General features: G+C 38.5%; 1 protein-coding gene and 1 pseudogene across 4 annotated transcripts in view; one reads left to right on the plus strand and one right to left on the minus strand.

Annotated features, from left to right (window-relative positions):
* Window positions 1-6,820: 6,820 nt before the first annotated feature.
* Window positions 6,821-7,232, minus strand: LOC101628370 (annotated as a pseudogene).
* A 407-nt stretch (window positions 7,233-7,639) lies between these two features.
* POC5 (POC5 centriolar protein) overlaps window positions 7,640-12,863 on the plus strand; it is a 32,923-nt gene continuing 27,699 nt past the window's right edge. For 2 of the 4 annotated variants that reach the window (XM_004678200.2, XM_012721700.1), the window contains exons 1-3: window positions 7,640-7,707; window positions 8,293-8,529; window positions 10,311-10,406. In XM_004678200.2, coding sequence (XP_004678257.1) covers window positions 10,323-10,406 — 84 coding nt within the window. In that variant the 5' untranslated portion in view covers window positions 7,640-7,707; window positions 8,293-8,529; window positions 10,311-10,322. Of the gene's footprint in view, window positions 7,708-7,849; window positions 7,908-8,292; window positions 8,530-10,310; window positions 10,407-12,863 lie in introns of those variants that run through there. The other 2 variants (XM_012721702.1, XM_012721703.1) reach the window with 2 other exon arrangements.

Here is a 12,863-nt window from a genome sequence, read left to right on the forward strand (position 1 = left end):
TTAATTAAGTTGTGTCTACTTTTCTTAAGCATAGTGATGCTATTGCACACTTAATAGTCTACACTATAGGGTAACTTTTATGTTACATAACTTTTGGATAAAAAATAAGTTATACCACAAATAATTAACAGAGAAACTAAAAGAAACACTCACCATTTCTTTTAAATATTTGTTCAAGAAAGCATCATTAAACCAATAAAAAAAGTTCCTGATTATATTTTAAATAATGCTGAGAAATTGATTATTTTGAAAAAGATATAATTGATCCTTATTTCTCTCACACATCAAACTAAGTTCTGTATGTTTTAAAAATTACTTTTAAAAACACAACATCATAATCACAAACTAGAAGAAATCATGTAAGGTTAGACTGGGCATAAAAGCAAAAGAAGTTACAGAGTTCAACAAATTTAACCATATGGTAATTTTTTCATTTTAAAAATAAAAAGATTATTTCATTAATGTCTTAATGCATTGGAATAATTTTTTATTACCTATCTTTAAAGTACAAGTTACCTAAAGTAATGTTTCATTTTAATTCTTGATATTGGTAATTTATAACTTCTTTCATTTCTCTTGGTCAGTCTTTCTAACATAGAACCATTTATACTGATCTATTTGCACTATATGTACTTGAATGAAGAAATCCAGGGTGTCTCTTTTTTTCTTTTATGGATCATGCTTTTAGTGTCATGTCTAAGAACACTTTGCTTACCCATATGTCTAGAAGATTATCTTTTGCGTTTTTCTAAAAGTTTTATAATTTTATACTTAAATCTATGTACCAGGTCTCCAGCACTGATTCTTTTGCTAATTTTAAAAACCTGGAAGACCTTTGGGAACAAAAAGGGGAGAAAAAGACCTAAGGATTATAAATATATGCATTTGTTTCCTACATAAAAGTATTTAGAGTCATCTTTTGGGGCCCCATAAGAAGCCAAAATCTAAAATAATATAACCCTGAATTTTCCTGAATTTAAATGAACAAGAGATTAGAAGCAAAAGATATTCTAGGAAGATAAATGTGAGGACGGAAGAGGCAAGACACATTATTTAGTATATAGCCCCATACAGTCATGAGGTCTCATTTTCTGATCTGCTCCTTTGTTTCTATGCAGTTTAATAAACCTCAAGGCTTACACCCCTTGGTGAGCTGACATGTATAATTATCACCTTTACAAGGCAAAGATTATATTTGATATATTCTGCTTTAGATGACAGAAAATCAAGCAATAAATTTTGAAATAACTTAACTGGTGAAAAGAAGACAGCTCTTGAAGATATAAGCTCTACGTGTTCAGAAATTTATTCTGGCAGATCTTTCCCCTCAAAGTCATATAAGCTATTTATATTGTGCTCTAAGACACTTTCCCCCTCTATTTCTTAATTAAATATATATACATGTATTTTAAAGATTTATTTATTTATGCATACAGATCTGGGTACAGGGCAGAGGTGCAGGAGCAATGAGAGGATTCATGAGAGATAGAGTAAGGAGCAGAACAGGCAGATCAACAAAGTACACTGCTGAGGGGAGCAGCAGGCGAGTCAGGAAAGGTCTGCTGCGCCATGTGGGTCACCTCCAGGCCTGGGGATCGAACTCACACTGAAGTAGCTGCTGCTAGCTTGCAGTGCTGTGCTTTAAGCTACTGGGCCACCAGGGAGGGCCCTTTTAATTAAATATTTTAAAGGTGAGTCAAAAGTACTTGTGTTTCGGCCCTCCCTAGTGGCGCAGCGGGTTAAAGCACTGCACTAAGAAGCTCAAGCCACTTCCGCATGAGTTCGATCCCCGCCTGTCCGGGAGGTGACCATATGGCGTGGCAGACCTCTCCTGACCCGCCCACTGCTCCCCTCAGCAGTGTACCTTTGTTGATCTGCCTGTTCTGCTCCCCACTCTGTCCTGGTGAATTCTCTCACCCTCCACATCTCTGGCCTGTACCCTAGTTCTGTATGAATAAAATAAATAAATCTTTAAAAAAAAAAATCAAACATCGCACAGTAAGTATTCACTTAAATGTTGTTTGGTATTATACTAAATAAGCAATATAAAAACAGAGTATTTTACTCACAGTTGCTCAGAGGTATTCAGTATAAATATAAATAAACAAATAAAAGCCTACAAATATTGTACTCCTTTCACAAATAATCAGACTTTAAAATATCAATTTACCTTAACAGTCCAAGCAGCTCATGAAAATTCATTGTCAGGGAAGAACTAAAATAAATCAAGAGAAAAATGTGTTCTTTGTCTTTTACTTCAATTATCTTTACATAATTCCTAATTTTGCGATGAGACATTCTGGAATACTGATTGCTTTCTTTAAAAACCTATTGATTGTGGGGAGAAAAGAGCACAAGAGACTATGATGACAGTTCTTGAGTAACTTTGTGGTGGGAATTTTATGGGGATTATACCTTAGAAAAGAAATCAAACATCGCACAAATAATTAACAACGATGTAAAAATATATATGAATGTATGTATGTATGTATGTATGTATTTTAAACGTACTGATTGCCTCAGTGTATGCCAGAGGTTCAGTTGGGCATTTAAGAAGTATTCAATTCAAGAGGGTCCTCCCTGGTGGCTCAATGGGTGAGGACAAAGCACTGCAAGCTGGCTGCAGCCGCTCTGGTGAAAGTTCTATCCTAAGGAGGTGAACCACATGCCCCCCTCCACCTCTCCTGTCTCGCCCTCTGCTCCCCTCAGCAGTACACTTCGTGCATCTGCCTATTCTGCTCCCACTCTCTGGTGAGTCCTCTCACTGCCCCTGCATCTCTGGCCTGTGCCCCAGTTCTGTATGCATAAATAAATAAATCTTTAAAAAAAAAGTATGCAAGAAAGAAAAGTTTTAATAAAGTTAAGTGAGAAATGTTAACTTGCAATTGAATTACTTACTATGGAATAAATAATTTTTAATTTTAATTGACAATATTTACAGCAATAATACTCCAGAGACACTCTTAGGAAAACATCCTCCAGGTGTCGATAATAATTCCATGGATTTAGGGTGACAGCTTCCCCAACCAATTTCAGGTGCAGTGGTTTAGAGGGCACACTGCTATAATTGAGAGAAATTGGCCTTAGAAAGATATTCTAAATTTTACCATTGATCCCCATTTGGGGATTCTCTGGCTCTGTTTCTGTCACTCTAAGGAGAGGTTACCTAAGATTATGTATGTACATAACCCCCAAGAACCAGGGATTGGAAGAAATAGAGGATATATGTATGAGGTTGTGGTATTGTGAACCCTAAATTTCTTCATTATTCTTCATTACCAGGGCTGATTACTCATTTCTTAAGCTTTTCTTCCTGTGGTAGTGAATGATCCTATCTGCTTTATATGAGTTCTGGTTCAGTTTACCAATGTTGAGGACAAAGAATCCTTTGTTGCTATGCTAATTCCCATAAAGAGCAGGGTTAGGGGCCTCCCTGGTGGCACAAGGGGTTACAGAGAAGGTATCCCAGCCACTGCAACATGAGTTTGATCTCCAGCCAAGAAGGTGACCCACATGATGCAGCAGTCCTCTCCTTTCTCATCCACTGTTAAAAGTTAAAAAGATGAGAGTTGGCAGCATGTTTAATACATTGGGGCTGCTATAGAAAGCTAACTGTCTTAATCTTTTTATAAGTGCACTAATGGCACTCATGAAGACTCCACTTCATGACCTAACTGTTCCCCAAAGACCAGCTTCTAATACAGTCACATTGGGGTTAAAATTCCAACTTGGGAATTTTGGGAAAAAGTCATTCAATGCAGGGAACCTGACAAAGGAGTGACCCAAGTAAACTTAGCAAAGATGACAATTCTATATCTTGATTTCAACTGCAATTACCTAAGAATATATGTTTGTCAAGTCATTAAACCATACACTTAAAACATGTGAATTTCCTTATTATTAATATAAAGTATACATTTAAAACCAATTTTAAAGATTATCAAAAAATAATGAATAAACAATATCCTTTTACCAAACAAGCTTTTTACACTTAAGCTCAATGGTTCCATTCTCTGATCACATTTTCTCCTCCCACTCACTCCATATGCTATCAATGCCACAATCTTTTGACCCAATGGGCCTCCAGCTTTTCACTTTTTTCATCTACTCCATGTCTTCTTTTATATTTCCCTAGTCCCACTTAGATTGCATGGTCAAGGAAAAAAATTTCCTTGCCTCCCTTATCATTCTTGTCCTGTACTCCAATTGGCTGAAGATACCCAGATTAAACCACGCTCTACTGCACACCTGCACTTACTGGCTGGAGAAAACACACAACTAAGATGAGCAGACTCGTTTTCAATTCACAACCACTAGTTCTAGGTGCCACCTTTGCCATAGTTAGTCCCCTTCCTCACTCTCCTCAACTGTTATTTCTTATCTTCTTGTGGATAACTCAAGCCTATAATTACCAATAATAAAGAGGGATTCTGTAGCTAGAAGGGAAATGGGATACTGACCAGAGACAGTCTTCTCTACCACTTTTATCAAATTTAAGTGTTTTCTAGTATGAGCATTAAAATTCCTAGCTTTAAACATTGAAGTTATTTCTCCTTTATTGACAGAAAACAAACTACTTGTAGATGTAAATATTGAAATGACTTTACTTTTGCTCAGTTTGATTGTTTTACCTCTTTTATTACACCTTTATTCCAGATTATATTTATTACATTGTATTCTTTCATCCTTGCCTGTTTTCGTATGAAAATGTCCCTAGATGTATGACAGGATACAAATTTTACAAGTGATCCCATAATGTGGGTCTAGAAAAAAAGAGTATCTCCACTTATTCCTGTTTCTATCAGAGTCTTAAGTGGCAAGTAAAATCTCTTTGGCCAACTTAAAGGGGAAAATAATTAATTAAAAGCTATTGGGTTGCTCACAGAAGTTCTGAGAGGATCAGATTTGGATGTTGGATAGCTGGGAATAAGGTCAGTTACTCCACAAGAGCCAATATAGTTCAAACACTTCTGCTGCCATCAGTGGATGCCTCCACCATGATTTGCAGATGCTGCCCAGTTCATACTGGGCATCACACTGTGATGCTCAAAAGTAACTCTGACCCTCAGACCCCATAGGAGTGTAAAACTACTACTTGTGGCACCTGTCCAATGACATATAATAAGTATTCATGTAAATACTGTTTAGCAAGTATAATACTAAGTGAACATGCCTCCTTTCTTCTTTTACTCACTTCCGAATCAAAGTCATATGCAAGTGGATCTGATCTGCCTGGTGGAATCCACACCATGTGCCTGTCTCTGCAGCAAGGATACCTGGGAAAGTCAGTTTTGCTTTCAGCCAGGGGAAGTGGGTCTCACAGACAGGACAATTTCCAAATGTTAGAAGAGTGTTCAACAGGATTCCAGGCAATCAGAAACTTGCCACAATGACAAGTGCCCACAAGTTCTAAAGAGAGATTTCTCTCTGTTAGTGCTTCCTACATTTTATAATCCCAGCAAATATTCAGAAGACCAATGCAAATGTGGAAGTGATGGCACCTACAAATAGTGAGGCATGTGCTACTTCAAGAAGGAATATAGTACTGAGAGCAGAAATGCAATTGTCCCTTATTTCACCATATTCCAAATTCAATGGGTTTTCAGCTGGAATCCTGACTTGAAGACAGTATGTTTACATACATGGAAAACATTTTCCATATATGCAAAATTCAGACATTTTATAATTCCAAAAACAGTTTCTAGAGAATCAGATTAATGATTCTTAATTTTGACAGGTAAAATAGTTTGACCATTTGATTTACAAAGAATAATTTTACCTTTTACAATTATTCTCATATTTACAAAATATTGTAATAATATTTAACTTTCAATATGATCACTTCTATTCCTTTTTATAAAGGTTTGTTCTTGTCTACCAGGATACATATTTCTCTTGCCAGTGAAAATAATAAAAGTTCTTGTTTTAAACTTTTCTCTGTCATTGTAGTTGTATAAATCCCACAGGTCTGGGAATCCCTGATTAAAATATAGAAAACTGAGTTCATTTATCCCTTATGTATTATATTAAATTATTTTCAAATGTTTTCTCTGTGGAATCCCTGCATTGTTTTTCCTCATACACCTGCTGTGGTAGCCTCCAGGCGTGGGTCACACTGCCACCTGGTGTGGCTAAGGCAAATTTCCTTCCATCCTGTGGAAGCTACCAGAGCAGAAAGGATTCTCAGACCTGCATTGCTGAGTCATGCTCAAAGCTGAAATTTTCTCGGAATCCTCAAGCCTTCAAACAGATCTAATCTATTCCTCCACAAAATGAAAATGATTAAAAAAAAAAAACTGTTTGCTAAAATCACTGTTAAAGATTCTAGGGGTTATTGGTAAAACAGTCCAGCATGGTCCTAAAGCATGGTCCCCACACCTCTGCATCAGACTCACTGGAGCTGTTATTAAAATTGCACATTCCGGGCCCTCCCTGGTGACGCAGCGGCTTAAGGCACTACACTAAGAAACTTAAAGCCACTTCCGCATGAGTTCGATCCCCGCCTGCCCACGAGGAGCTCCACATGGCACGGCAGACCTCTCCTGACCAGCCCGCTGCTCCCCTCAGCAGTGTGCCTTGTCGATCTGCCTGTTCTGCTCACCGCTCTGGCTCTGGTGAATCCGCTCTGGCTCTGGTGAATCCTCTCACCTTCTGCATCTCTGGCCTGTACCCCAATTCTGTATGAATAAATAAATCTTTAAAAAAATAATAAAAATAAAAATTAAAAAAATGCACATTCCCTGGCCCTGCCCAAATCAGAAGGAACTGGGCGGGGGAGGAGGGTGATATGTCACATCACTGTACTTTTAAAAAGCACTTCCTATTTGATATTACAAATTTCAGGGTCTCTGAGCTATGTAGGACTCTTATACATAATTGGAAAAATCCCATTACTTGGTTCTTTTAATCGATTTTATGATTTCGTTTTGTTTCTTCCCACAAAGACCTGTCGTGTGCCTTCCATAAACACATCCAGTAAATGGAGCTATATACTGGAACAAAAGCTGTACATGCTTATAATCTACATATTTTCCACAAAATTTACATTTTTTTTAAAGAGGCTCGTTATTGGGCTTTCCACTGGAACGGGCAGGTTCTCACTGCTGGTTACCTGTTGACACTGTGAACAACTTCTCCACAACACCGTGTGGATCCTGGAATCTGAGACAAACTGCGGCTCTTACGAAGTGCTTCAACTTTTTCCTCCCTAGACGACTACGTACAGCAACCATAGATAGCTTCCATGGTTCTTCTTCACATGGTTCTTGTGAAAGAGAACCAAAAGCCTAAATATTGCTGGGAGCCAACAGCTGACTCGTACACGTCCTGGCTGCCTCTAAGCAAATTTGGCCCCGCAGTCTCACGGTAGTCGGCAGCCGCCAGACGGAAGTGAGCATGCGCAGCACACAGTTTTCCCTCCTGGCCTCGTCAACGCTGGGCGGAGCTTCTGAAGACACCCGCCCCTTGGAGCGTGCCTGAGCAGGGGGCGGTCTTTCCTTAAGTAACCTAATTCCGGCTTCTCTCACGGACCTGAGCCCCGCCCCCAGCTCTTGCACCAATCAAACGGCAGATTGCTGAAGCTTGGAGCCAATGTCCAAGGCCGTCCTTAATTTCTCAGTTTGAAACTGTCAGGTTGCTGCTAAGGTGTCCGTTGAGCTCGCTGTTCTGGCGGCTACGTGTTGAGGATACGCGCAGGAAGAAGTTAGGGTTTGTTGAGAGCCGCGACGGTTGGGTAGCGGCTCCCCGGGGTACCCATGCCCCAGGCGGTGGCAGCAGAGATTTAAAATGCATGGCCCCGGGGCTGGCGGGCGTCGTTCCCGAGACTGGGGCAGTCTTCGTTTTGCGGGACATCAGAAGCAGGACGTTTTACCCTCTCTGGCATCTGGGAAGGGAGGAGCAGAGTGAAGGTGCCTGAGTATAGCGGTCACTGTTGCCGCAATGTACGATCATTTAAAATGTAGGGGGAAACGTAACCTAGGCTAGCTCTTTGTTTTTGTTTTTTAGATTTTTTTTTTAAGATTCACTTATTTATTCGTACAGAACTGGGTACAGGCCAGAGATGCGGAGGGTGTGAAGATTCACCAGAGACAGAGGGGTACAGAACAGGCAGATCGACGAAGTACACTGCTGAGGGGAGCAGCGGGCGGGTCCCATGTGGATCACCTCGGGAGGGCCCTAGCGCCTTGTTTTTTAAGTAAGAAGCGGTTTCAAACAGGAGTGGGTTGATTGGAAGGTGATTGAAGACAACTTACAGCCCTTGGTTATTCACGACTGATTTTCCTTTGTTTCTAGTCCCTGAGTCTGTGAGGGGCTGTGTATCCCCTGTCCTGAACTGTCTAGAAGGGCGCCCGGACTTCATCCAGCTGCCTTTTCACACGTTCATTCGTTCTTCACCGCCGCTTGGTGCATACGTTTGAATTCCCGAGCCCTTCTTTCTGGATCGCCAAGTAATCACAATAGCAGTGAGCCAAGTTATCAATCACAGAGGTGGATCTGAAATTTCTGAAGCAGCCGTTACTTACTGCAGATGTATGTCCTTATTTTATCTTTAACTGGCTTAACTAAAGATAATCATATTGAGATTTAGTTTAGTTTACTGAATGTATACAGTAAAGTTGTTCCACAATTTAGTACCAATATGTTTCCTTTCTAATATTGCACTTTTCCCTGAGTCTGTTCTTAAGTATACTTCAGTTTCTCCTCTCACTTTGCAGCCCACAGTGCTTGAGATCTGTTCCACTTTCCATTGAAATTGTTCAGGCAAATATTACACCTTCCTGATTGCCAGATTCAAGGGGTTTTATCCAGTTCTTATTTTTCATTGGCAACTTACTGTTCCCTTCTGTTAGCTTTTGTGACGTTTTCATTGCTCTATTCTGACTTCTTTTGAGCAGTGGCTGACTCTTCACTTCCCTTTTAGATAGATGTTAGATGGCTTTAATCCTTTCACTACAGTAAAGTACAGTACAGTAGAGTTTTTAAAAGTTTGCTATAGTTTTAGTCCCTTCTGAACACATATTGGAAGCTAAGAATCCTTTTCCTAGAAAAAGACATTATTTGCATTTAAAGTACTCCATACAATGTGGGTGTGTGTTTCTCAGAATCAAGACTTCCCACTCCTTTTCATAGGTAATCTTATCCTCTCCCTTTTTTCTCAAGTTCTTATTATGCTGATGATTTACTCAAATTGTATCTCCCACCTAAATCTCCAGCACAAGACTCCCATATTGCTTAACCCCAGGAGGCCCCATTCACATAGTAGCCATTGTGAGTGGCAGACCTAGGAATGGTGCACTACATAATGCACACACACTCAGTACCCCAATGGGCACCTCACACCCAACATTTTTTATACTGAACTCATTGGCCTTCTTCCCAACCTGCTCATCTTACATTCCTTGCCTTAATGAGTACACAGGCACTATTGTTCACCTAGTTGCCCAAACCAGAAGTCACCAATTCCATCCTTTAACCCTGGATGGATTTTTATCTTGATCTCTCATTTCCACTACCATACAAAACTGTCTCATAGTCAGACCCTCCCCTGTGCCCTTTCCTAGATTCATCCTCATATATCTCCTGCATAACTGGGAGAGGGAAGATTGATCTCTTAAACTACTGCAGCCAGATACTCTATCTTTAGTTTCCCATATCCTGAAAACTCCCTGAGTGATCTTTCTAAAAGACAAATCTGATCATGTTATCACTTATTTAAAACATTTTAAAAACCTAAAGTAAAGACCAAACTTCTTGACATGACAAAATCATGATCTGACCTACCTTTCCTTGCAGTTGCATTACTGGCCAAGTCTTGCTTTGTACACCTTGCTTCAGACTTACAAACTATTTGCCACTTGCTGTTGTCTTTGCTTCTGTTATCCTACTGTTTAGTCTACTGTTTAACATATCTTTTATCTAGCTTTCAGGTCTCACCACCTGGGTCATCTTCTCTATTAAAACGTTGGCTCTACTCCTACCTCACACCCTCACAATCACACCCCGTGAAAAATAGCCACTCCTACCTCCATGTTTTGTACGTTTTTTAGAATCCAACAGCACTTTTTCCATCATTTCTACTGTAGACTGTCTGACTCTACTGATTGTGACGTGCATAAGGACTTTGTTGCTCTTTATCCTATCATGTCTGTCTCCTTGGTGCCTTATCAACTTATCTATGCTGGGAATTGAATCTTTATCTTTTCTTATCCAACTATTTGTCTGTGGGTACTTAGTATATGAAGTGATTTTAATATATCACATGAAGACTGTTTTACAGGTTAGTACAAAAGTAAACTTCTGTTGTTTTATAGTACCTGTGGAAAATGTCATCCGATGACGAGAAAGGTGCTCTTCCAGTTGTGCAAAATGACTCAGACCAAGGCAGTACTGCGTCTTCAGATCTTCAGGTAGGAAGATGCATCTAAACTTATCATGACTTTTTTTGTTTGAAGCACATGATGGCATGAAGGGAAATGAGGATTACATTTTTCATTCTCTGGTGTTATTTATAGAGTATTTCCAATTATAGTAATATCCAACATTGGGGGTTACCTTCCCAAACTTTGGAATTAGTTTGGGAAATACCTTCCATTGCTTTAACTTTTCAGAAAAATAATCATAATCATGAACTCTTAAAATGCTTTTTATTTAAACACCTCTGACAACATTGTGAAAAAAGCTGAATCAAAAAATATTTTTTCTTGGAATTTTCTCATTCCCGTGAATGCTGCTTTCACCTTTAATGCAAATGAATACAATATTAAGGCACCCAGGGTTCTGGACCCCTTCATCCCTAGTTTTCTAAGTTCTAGTTCCTGTTGCCACAACAGTAAGCATATTCTCCTGCCCAGGACCAGACAGTGACAGATCAGCTGATGACAGAAGGTATGGTTTTTACATGAAATGTTTTAGATTTCCTTTATTTCCAAATGTTTCATCATCAGAAGTATGGACTAAGATCTCTAGAGTAGATTTTAAATGGGAAAGTACAGATATAATATATATTAAATTTTATAGTAATGTAAAATTTTAAAACTAGACATGTTTATGCCTGAGTGCAAACTGTTATTAGCAATGTATACTATGAGAAGTGATTTTGTTATGAAACAAAAGCGTTCTTTGGTTTAACTTAGAAACTAGGAAGGAATTAGAAAATATCTGAGTATTTACTAGGATAAAAGTAGCCTAGAACTGTGTCATAGATGTTTCACCCTGCCTTCCCTTTGGACTGTACCTCTCCTGCTTAGTGCTGTCTTTTAGGTGATAGCACCTTCCTGCATTCTTTTCTGCCTAATCCAACTTCTTCAAGCAAGAACTGATTTATGATTAACTCATTTATACTAAAATATAAACACCTTGTAAGACCTCAAGTTGTCATTTTGTCATTACAGAGGTAAATCTTTACATCAAGAATGAAATCTCTAGAGTAGAATTTAAGAAAAGGAAGGGTAAGAACTTTCTAGACATGTAAAAAAGTAATTTTGTGTTATTAGTTACCTGCTTAGAATGTCAGCCTGAGATTCTATTAGTAACCTTCAACTTATTGCCATACTGATTCTTAGAAGTCTGTTTATATTCCAAAACAGGAAACATTTCAAAATATAAGTACCAGAAATGACCTTAAGGATTTAAAAAATCTATATACTTCTACATATATACTAAGTATATAAAGGCAAACATTTTAATACAAAAGTCCTTCATATGTTAATACTCCCTTTAAGGGAGTAGTAAAATACCACTGTCTCAGTTACATGAATGCCTCTTAGACTGTCAGTGATAAATACTGAAGGATGGGCAACATCCAGACTGCTATTCACTGATAATGTCTTCTAAGCACAACTCCACACTCAGTTGCCCAAACTTTCCTGGTCTCCAGTTCAGTCCAGTTGCTGGGAGTAAGGGCCCCACATGTTCTAGTTGTAATTCTAGATGCTTATTTACCTAAAGATAGGTTAATTTGCCCTTTATGAAAGACAATATTATTTATTTGCATCCTTAAAAAAAATAGACCATTCAACCTATATCTGCAAAAAGTAGTTGTTTCGGTAACTTTTTTTAAATCTTCTTCAAAATAAGTGAAAATACATATGTATGTTGAATACTTTCAATGTATACCTATTGACCTTTAATCATAATGATTATTGTAGAAGTTTTGAAATAATATGTTTGGATTTTTTTATCCTTTTCTGACCCAGAAAATAGGTCAGACTAATGGAAGCTACAAGTTAAAGGCACTGACACCCACTGCTACTCTCTTCCTATAGACTACTATAGCAGAGCTGATTTGGCTAAATCTAGTAATTGCCGTCAGAGGACAGAGAGTGTAAAAAGTTAATTGACCTAAAAGCATGTAAGATAGTCATCGTATTCTTATGTTTAGAACTGTCCTAGTGAAATGCCATACCCACCCTTGGCTTAAAAACTGAATTTTCTTGCATTTCTAAATGTTAGAAATGTTACATTTCTTGCATTTCTAAATGTTAGAAGTACCAAATTAAGGTCTCACGGAGTTGATTTCTGGTGAGGTCTCTGTTCCTACCTTTTCCCTACATCCACACACTTTTTCTCAGTTCACGTGCAAGGAGATATATTTCTCTTGTCTCTCCTTATAAGGACCCTATCAAATCAGGGCCCCACCCTGTGAACTCACTTCTTTATATGCCTCATCTCCAAATATAGCTGCACCAGGCTAGAGGGTTAGGATTTCAGTATAGAATTGGAGCTGAGAAGGGAACAAACATTTAGTTTATAACAACCACATATTTATATGTTCTTAGCCAAAATCAAGTTTACTTTGTTTTTGTTTTTGTTTATTTTTTGAGGGGGGGGGTGTATAATAGGGTATTGTTTTGGCTGTTTTAACA

This window comes from Condylura cristata, unplaced genomic scaffold (assembly GCF_000260355.1).
Source record: "Condylura cristata isolate star-nosed mole 26May11 unplaced genomic scaffold, ConCri1.0 scaffold00007, whole genome shotgun sequence".
Lineage (NCBI taxonomy): Eukaryota > Metazoa > Chordata > Mammalia > Eulipotyphla > Talpidae > Condylura > Condylura cristata.